This window comes from Ctenopharyngodon idella, chromosome 1 (assembly GCF_019924925.1).
Source record: "Ctenopharyngodon idella isolate HZGC_01 chromosome 1, HZGC01, whole genome shotgun sequence".
In the NCBI taxonomy this organism is placed as follows: Eukaryota; Metazoa; Chordata; class Actinopteri; order Cypriniformes; family Xenocyprididae; genus Ctenopharyngodon; species Ctenopharyngodon idella.
The window spans coordinates 14,627,802-14,636,339 of record NC_067220.1 but is presented as its reverse complement, the minus strand read 5'-3'; the positions used below and the strand labels follow the sequence as shown (position 1 = coordinate 14,636,339).

General features: G+C 43.3%; 1 protein-coding gene across 4 annotated transcripts; it reads left to right on the top strand.

Annotated features, from left to right (window-relative positions):
* Positions 1 to 626: 626 nt before the first annotated feature.
* On the top strand, positions 627 to 8,237 carry pcdh18a (protocadherin 18a). 4 transcript variants are annotated; one of them, XM_051905412.1, is made up of 4 exons: positions 627 to 3,578; positions 3,863 to 3,918; positions 4,822 to 4,991; positions 6,947 to 8,237. In XM_051905412.1, the coding sequence occupies exons 1-4, from the start codon at positions 1,089 to 1,091 to the stop codon at positions 7,603 to 7,605; spliced, it is 3,375 nt and encodes a 1,124-aa protein (XP_051761372.1). In that variant the 5' UTR covers positions 627 to 1,088; the 3' UTR covers positions 7,606 to 8,237. The 4 variants fall into 4 exon arrangements, with proteins under 4 accessions (XP_051761372.1, XP_051761381.1, XP_051761353.1 ...); XM_051905421.1 differs by having other exon boundaries at positions 628 to 3,578; positions 6,950 to 8,237; XM_051905393.1 differs by having other exon boundaries at positions 628 to 3,578; positions 3,830 to 3,918.
* The last annotated feature ends 301 nt before the right edge of the window (positions 8,238 to 8,538 follow it).

The window sequence follows — 8,538 nt, the reverse complement described above, 5'->3', positions numbered from 1 at the left end:
TTCATTTGGTGTTACAATCCGATTAGTGGTTCTTATAAGTTTGCCACACTGGCAGAATCCTCTGAAGAACGTTTATGAAACTTTGAAAATATCTCATATACCATTAGGATTTTTGGAGCTCTTGAAGGAACGTATGGGTTCCACCTTGTAAGTTCCTCTTATTTTACAGATGTCTATCTCCAGGGGGATGATCTCAGGATCCCTAAATGGCATCTTTTCATTTTTACAACAGCACTATTCTTCTTTTATAGCAAAAAAAAAAAAAAAACTTGGATTGTTATATTTATATTAAGTGCTTAAAACACTGAGTTACAGATGTTTAAACAAAATGGGTCTCACCTAACACATTTAGATTCATAAATGAGGTCATATTATAAATGCATCTTTTCTGTAGCTACACAAATTCACCAAACAAACATTCTACGATGCTTAATCTAAGACAGAGGTGAAGAAGTGAATACATTGTATTGACAGTCATCTAGAGGGAAAGTTCAGCTCGAGTTATTCTTAAATTCTGCTCTCTCATCCTTTGTTGAAGCGCGTTCAGGAGAGGGAGAGAGAGGGGGGAGAGAGAGAGACCCTAAAGGGCGGAGTTATCCACTTCCTTTCTCCCCTTCATTTAATTGGGATCTATAGTGGCTCTGTGTTGAATGGTCAGTCGCAGAGAGAAGGGGCAGCCCTTGATTTAGTAGAAGCGTTTTGTCTGAAGCCGTGGCTCTAAAGAAGGCTTTGCTATTTTGGGTTAGTCAGTCAAAGAGTGTCTTCAGACAGCGGGAGACAGATACACGCGCACACAGGCTCTCCAGACGGAGGTTGCGCTTCCAGTCTCTTGATACGCGCAACAGATTTCTCCTTAGTGACAGAGGGATATGCGCTTTTGGTTTTAATGCTATTGCTTTTTTTATACTCCTGCACTCTGCTTATTTTTCAAGACCCATTTTTGACGTCGGACCCTTTTGAGAAGACGTTTTCTTTCGCGTTTGGGGATGTTTTGAGACCATAACAACGCATGTAAAGGACTGAGCCAGCACAACAAAGGAAGCGACAATCATTCTGATAGTTTATTTCTGTGTCTGTCGGAACCCAACATGGATACCAGCAAGGTCACAGTGTTCTGTGTCACTTTACTCAAACTTGCTGTGCTCGTAACATTGGCACGACACGTCTCGGCTAAAACTCTGAAATACCAAGTTTACGAAGAGCAGAAGGTGGGGACAGTAATCGCCAGACTTCGAGAAGATGTCGCTGATGTTTTGTCCAAACTTCCGAGCTCGATTCCGTTACGATTTAGAGCCATGCAGCGAGGCAGCGCGACTCTTCTCTCCGTGCGCGATCAGGATGGAGAGATCAGCATCAGGACCAAAATAGACCGCGAGAAACTGTGCGAGAAGAATCTTAACTGCACTATCGAATTTGACGTCCTCACCCTCCCCACGGAGCACCTACAACTGTTCCATATCGAAGTGGAGATTTTGGACATTAACGACAATGCGCCACAATTCGCGCGTCCCGTCATTCCCATAGAGATCTCCGAAACCGCCGTCGTGGGGACGCGCATTCCCCTTGACAGCGCCACCGATCCAGACGTCGGGGAGAACTCTCTGAACACATACTCTCTGACCCCATCTGACTTCTTTATGATTGATATTCTAACTAGAACCGATGGCGCCAAGTACGCGGAGCTCGTTGTGCTTAAAGAACTGGACAGAGAGGTGCGAGCGAGCTATGAACTCCAGCTCACCGCCTCAGACAGGGGCGTTCCCCCAAAATTTGGAACAACGCTCCTGAAAATCAGCATAGCTGACTCGAACGACAACAATCCGGTATTTGAGAAGCCATCTTATGTGATCAATTTGCTTGAAAATTCCCCTTTAGGCAGTTTGCTTATTGATCTGAATGCTACTGACCCAGATGAAGGAACCAATGGGAAAATAGTATATTCTTTTAGCAGTCATGTGTCACCTAAAATTTTAGAGACCTTTAAAATTAATTCTGATAATGGTCATTTGACACTAATGAGGAAAGTTGACTTTGAAAGCACAAATTCGTATGACATAGATGTTCAAGCTCAAGACATGGGGCCCAACTCAATGCCAGCACACTGTAAAGTCATAATCAAAGTGGTGGACGTGAATGACAACAAACCTGACATTAGTATCAATTTGATGTCCACTGGGAACGAAGAGATAGCTTATATATCAGAGACGGCTCCTGTAGATTCATTTGTTGCTCTAGTGAGAGTAGATGACCTGGACTCTGGGTTGAATGGAGAGGTGGAGTGCCGTCTCCACGGTCAGGGTCATTTCAGGCTGCAGAAGACATATGAGAAGAACTACATGATTGTTACAAATGTCACTCTGGACCGAGAGAAGAGGTCAGAGTTCAGCTTGACCGTTATAGCCGAAGATAAAGGCTCTCCAAGTTTATCTACCATCAAACACTTCACTGTGCAGGTCCAGGATGAGAACGACAACGCGCCGAGGTTCGAGAAGAGCAGGTATGAGATTTCCAAGGCAGAAAACAACTCACCAGGAGCTTATCTGTCATCTGTGAAGGCCTCAGATCCAGACCTGGGGCCGAATGGACAAGTGAGCTACTCAATACTTGAAAGTATGATCCATGGGAGCTCCATCTCCACTTACGTCACCATTGACCCCTCAAACGGAGACATTTATGCGCTGCGTACTTTTGATCGTGAAGACGCAAGTCAGATCTCATTCTTAGTCCAGGCCCGGGATTCTGGAAGTCCTCCGCTGCGTAGTAACGTGACTGTTGTGTTGACCGTCTTGGATGAGAATGACAACAGACCGGTCATCATGATGCCTCAACTGTGGAACCACACGGCAGATGTTCCGGTATCCAAATACGCAGAGGTCGGGGACGTTGTAACTGTCGTCCGTGCGATAGACCGTGATGCCGGCTCCAACGGTGACCTTTCGTGTTTTGTCGTAGGAGGCAATGAGGCAGGTTACTTCGCTATGGATGCTAAAACATGCGAAATTCGGACCAATGTCAGCATGCAGGACATTCCACAGGATCATGTGGAGCTGACCATCCTAGTGCAGGACCATGGTGCCCAACCCCTAAGTGCCAGAGCCCTACTAAGACTTTCACTTTATGAAAACATTGAGAACCACATGAACCCTCATCTAACTGGTGGAGGAACTGGAGACGGCCCTCTAGACGTGTCAATGATCATCATCATCTCCCTTGGGGCGATCTGCGCTGTTCTACTTCTCATCATGGTGGCCTTTGCCCTTCGCTGCTCACGTGAAAAGAAGGACACTCGCTCATACAACTGCAGGGTGGCTGAGTCTACTTACCAACAGCACCCTAAAAAACCCTCACGGCAGATCCATAAGGGTGACATCACCCTGATGCCCACCGGAAATGGGACTCTTCCAATCCGGGCGCACCATCGCTCGCCAACCTCCTCGCCCGGACCGGAACGGGCCCACATGGGCAGCCGGCAGAGCCAACACAGCCGCCATTCGCTAAACAGCTTGGTCACTATTTCCTCCAATCACATCCCTGAGAACTTCGCCCTGGAACTTACACATGCCACGCCCCCTGTGGAGGTAAAAGCAAGTCTTTGAATGCCAATTTAAACAGTGTAATTGATGCTAATCTTCATAAAGAGCTTGTAAAATCTCTGTCCATCTGTTTATACTCATCTTTTCATTCACCTATGTACACATAACATTCACGTCATCGCGTGTTGTTCTCGCACTAATACTTTTCATTTGTTCATTCGTGTGTGTGCGTGTGTGAACGAGTGTCGTGTTCCATCAGTATTTATTTTTATTTATGTCATCTGTTTTTGCTATAGCAAGTCTCACAGCTCCTCTCAATACTCCATCAGGGTCAGTATCAGCCGCGGCCCAGCTTCAGAGGGAACAAATACTCTCGCAGCTACAGGTAAACTTACAAACAAACAAACAAATACTACGCTCCAAGCTCCAACTCCTTATATGGACATGATGTGCTCTAAATAGTATGGTAGAGTAGATGGGTAGTGATGCTCAACCTGTTGTGTGCTGCTGGTTCGATCGGATTGGATGATAGGTATTCTAAAATGTTTGTGGTAGAATAGGACAGAACTTCCCTGTTGCCGTGGTCACCCACGTTCGCAGATCCTGATTGGACTGCTCCTCACATGAGGTCATAGCTTGCTTTCTGTGCCTTTTTTCTTTCCTCTCATCTGCGTTTTGTTCTTGGATCATGTCATTTTATCTCATGCATATTGTTGAAACCATTGTTCCATACAATGATGCATTTATATTGTCACATTGATGTTTTAAAAACACTAGCTTTAGATAGTTTTACTTTTTTTGTTGTTGTTGTTGTCCTGCACGCCTCTGCTGATATAAATCAAAATATTTAAGGGACATTATTTGGGTGTGAGGTAAATGCATGGTGCTAAAGAGACATCAATGAATAGATTTGTTTATATGATAGTTAAATAAAGATTATAGTCTGTACAAGTTCAAATGATGGGTGGGGCATGTGCTTGCCTGCTTTGCATATGCATGATCATAGACTGTATGCAATGCATAGAGATGCTTTTGGGAAACTTTGAGTTTAATATTTTAGCTGAATTCATACAATTAAACATGTAATGCCATTCTGAATGTGTTACATGTTTGATTTCTCCTTCAAATCACCTTTTAATAGAGGGAGGGGGTGTTTTGAGATTTAATTAGTGTTTCTCAAATTGTGTTTTGAGATTTAATTAGAATTTTTTATATAGTATATATTTTATACTGTATACTCCAGAGCATCATGATCAACCTGTAACTGTTTGTGTGAATGTGTGTGCAGGTACGCCCTCCAGGACATGGATAAGTTCAGTCTGAAAGATAGTGGGCGTGGCGACAGTGATGCGGGCGACAGCGACTGCGAGATGGGCCGCGATTCGCCCATCGACCGGTTGCTAGGTGACGGCTTCGGAGACCTCTTCCACAGCGATGGACACCACCGTCTCCACCCAGGTGAGAAATTAAGTCTGATTGGTCTCTCATGTGGTTTCACACCTTTTTATCACCTTGAATTATGACATTCATCAGCTTGATTATATCGAGCACATTGCATTTATGATGCAGTTTAACACCCAGTCTACAGTGACTTACTTTTATTACTTTGTGAACAGGTGCAGGTATAAATTAAATGACCTGCGCTGTGCTTTTATACTCAATATGCAGGAGAAAATTAAGGAAAAAGCCTTTGAATTATGTGGTTCTTGGTTGAAATCATGTTATTTTTGTAACCACTACCTTTTGCAGTGTCAATCTGTTTTATCGGTAGCTTAAGACAGTGTATGTGCATGTGCGTGTGTGGAGGCGTGGACTGAAGTGTTATTTCCCTGTATTCATTCTCTTCTCTGAGTGACAGCCCTATGCTTTCAAAATCTGAACTGAGGAAAATTCACCGTAATTGCTTTCACAATGCAGTTAAACCCCCCTTCCACACACACACACTCTCTTTTCTCTCCCCAGAGGGCCGCTATTTCAGCCCTGCTCTTCCTCTTTTATAGAGAGAAAGAAGCAACCTGTGTGCATCGATTAGAGTTTCACCCTTTCCTCACCAAAGCAGTTTAATGTAATTTTCTCTCAGTTGCGTTTTCCTCCATCCCAATTCCAGTTTGTCCTCTTCGTTTTCTTCCCCTTGCTGCTTTGTCTCTAATATTCAAATTCAGTCATATCTGATTTGGGTGAGGCAGCATTGCCAAAGTAATGAATAATAATCCAGCTTAACAAAGGATGTCAGCCTCCACAAGAGAAACTGGAATGGAAGAATGACAAACTCTCAATCTCCTCTGCTTCTCGAGCTCCTTCCCCAACCCACCCGCCCACCTCCGAAATCCTTTCTCTAACTTCCTAACCTTATCATTCCTCTTCATTTTCCCATTCTCTTTCATCCCTTTGTTTTCTTCACTTTCCTTTCTGCCATTTTTCACATGCCCAGAGGAAATTTCATTGCTCAGATGTTGCTCTTTCATAGCTCAGGAGATTTATTTTCATTTAAGTACAGTATGAACTTAGTCTCACCCTTTATTTACACTGCACACATCTGCGGCGCGTTACGACTGCGACACAGCCACCAGAGTCGATCGCGACCACTCTAATCAATCCTTGTGTTTACACTCACGTTCCAAAAGCATCCCAGAAGCAGCTCACCTTGCCACTTCGCTAAAGATAGGCGCCAAGTCTATTTTTGACGGGCGCTGCATCCAAGCTGCGCAGTTTAAATACAAAATAAAGTCAAAATAAACACCCTGTGTAGACCCCCGATTATATTTAACATCACTAGGAGGCCAGAAATTGACGACAAGAGATTCGCAGTTGAAAAACTTGAAAATCTTTTATCCTTGTCGTCCATAACTGGACTTTTAAATGTATTAACTTAGTCTGTAGGCTACAGCAAAACTACATGTCAACTGCAACTACATGTCAACTTATTCTACTAACCCAAACCCTAACACAACCCTGACCTAACAGTCTACTAATAGTCTATTGATACTCTAATGAGAGTTAGCTGACATGTAGTTGCAAAGTTACTTATAGTTAGAAGAATGTCTAAAGTGGAACATCGAAATAAAGTGCAACCGAGTACAGTATAAAAATGACAGTTTTAGGCCTGGTTTCACAGACAGGGCTTAGATTAAGCCAGGATTAGGTCTTAGTTCAATTAGGACTTTTAAGTAGCTTTTATAAATGTGCCTTAAAACCTTACTGGTGTGCATCTTGGGACAAAACAATGGCACTGGCTTATTTTAAGATATGTCAGTGCAAGTTGCTTTCAGTTAAAACAGCACAAACATACATTTTAGTCTGGGACTTGGATTTAGCCTTGTTTGTGAAACCGGGGGATAATGTTTAAAATCCAAGTTTGATTGATTTTGCTTCTAAAAACCCACTGAGAAATATCTCTCTGTCTTTTTTCTCAGCAGTCATGAGATTGTGTACGGAGGAGTGCCGTGTGTTGGGTCACTCTGACCAGTGCTGGATGCCATCTCAGGCGTCCTCGGATTACCGTGCGAACATGTACATCCCCGGAGAAGAGAGCAGGCCTCAGGTCCTCGAAGAGGACCAGCAGTCAGTCGACTCAGCTAAGAAGAGCTTTTCTACCTTCGGAAAGGACAACGATGAGGAATGTGGCAGCTCACTGCTGTCAGAAATGAACAACGTCTTCCAACGTCTCTTGCCAACTTCTTACGCTGAAGTCAGAGAGCTCGAAGAATGCGCCGGTCCGCCCCCTTCCTTCATTGGCATGGAGAACAGAAAGGGCTTCCTGCCGGGTAAAGCGTCATCTACAGGTCCTACTTACCCACAGGGCGTTGCCGTATGGGCGGCCAATACTCACTTTCAGAATCCCGGTGGTGCCGTGAATAGCGGACATGGCTCAACCAATCATGCGGCATCGCAGGCGCATTTAAAATGGCTGCCGGCAATGGAGGAGATTCCAGAGAACTACGAAGAGGACGACTTGGAGAGCGTGCTCAGCCAGCGGCAGGGAAAACGCAACGACACGAGACACGAAGTTGTCGACGCTAGCGAACTGGTTGCCGAAATTAACAAATTGCTTCAGGACGTACGCCAGAGCTAAGCAACAATCTGTTAAAGAACATTTCCCTATCTCATTCTTTTTCGTTCGCTCTATTTTCGTAGAGTGAACTAATCATTTAAAGGAGGAGAAAGGGAGAGAGTTCAGCGCTGTAGCCTTGATTGAGTCGCATGTGGAAGCTTTTCGGTTAATATTGTTTACTTGGTATGACTTTTTGGTCTTTTTGTACAAAAGTGAACACAATGTGATTGTAAACACCTTTTATGTTTTTTTTACACCGTATTTATATATGTGTATATATGTGTTTGTACAGAAAGCAATTCAAATGTCTATTTTTATACAGTATTTCACTGCATGTACCTAAAATTAAACCAAGATTTGTTTGTATATTTGAAAATGAATGCGTGTGTGTTTGTGTGTGTGTGTGTGTGTGTGTGTAAGAATGTTTTAATCGATACAGATTTCACAGTGTATACAAACTATTGTTGGTGGTCCGATTCTCTGTTATCATTATTGTGAACACCAAAATACTTTGACCAGAATGGTTCTCTTTCCATGGTTTATCCATGAGTGACTGTGAAATGTTTCTTGGGACCTTATAAGAATTTTACTCTTTGTCAGAAGACCTTTCTGTTACGATTTTACAATAATGTTGCATTAAAAAATTGGAAATATCTCTTTTACGCTGTCTGTTTTTTCTTCTTTATTTATCCTGTAGTAAATCTATTGGTCTTAGATGTAATTATGTTTACCCTCTGGCAAATCCACATTCGTAAGCTTTCATTATGAAAGCATCTTTTCCTGTTAGCCTTGGAACTTGTTGGAAATGAACCAGACAGAATCGATCAACTCCCTAAAGAATCTAGCCAGTGATTCTTATAACAAACATGAATCTCTTTTCATGGACCTCCGCCACTGCTGCTTTCACTAAGAGCTCCCCCTTTTGAGCAGAGCAGGTATTGCAGCCAAAAAAAA

Excerpts from the sequence above, each read along its gene's own strand:
- pcdh18a (XM_051905393.1), top strand. The coding sequence starts at position 1,089 with ATGGATACCAGCAAGGTCACAGTGTTCTGTGTCACTTTACTCAAACTT. Across the intron at positions 3,919-4,821 it reads AAATACTCTCGCAGCTACAG|GTACGCCCTCCAGGACATGG; the intron begins GTAAACTTACAA and ends ATGTGTGTGCAG. Across the intron at positions 4,992-6,946 it reads ACACCACCGTCTCCACCCAG|CAGTCATGAGATTGTGTACG; the intron begins GTGAGAAATTAA and ends CTTTTTTCTCAG.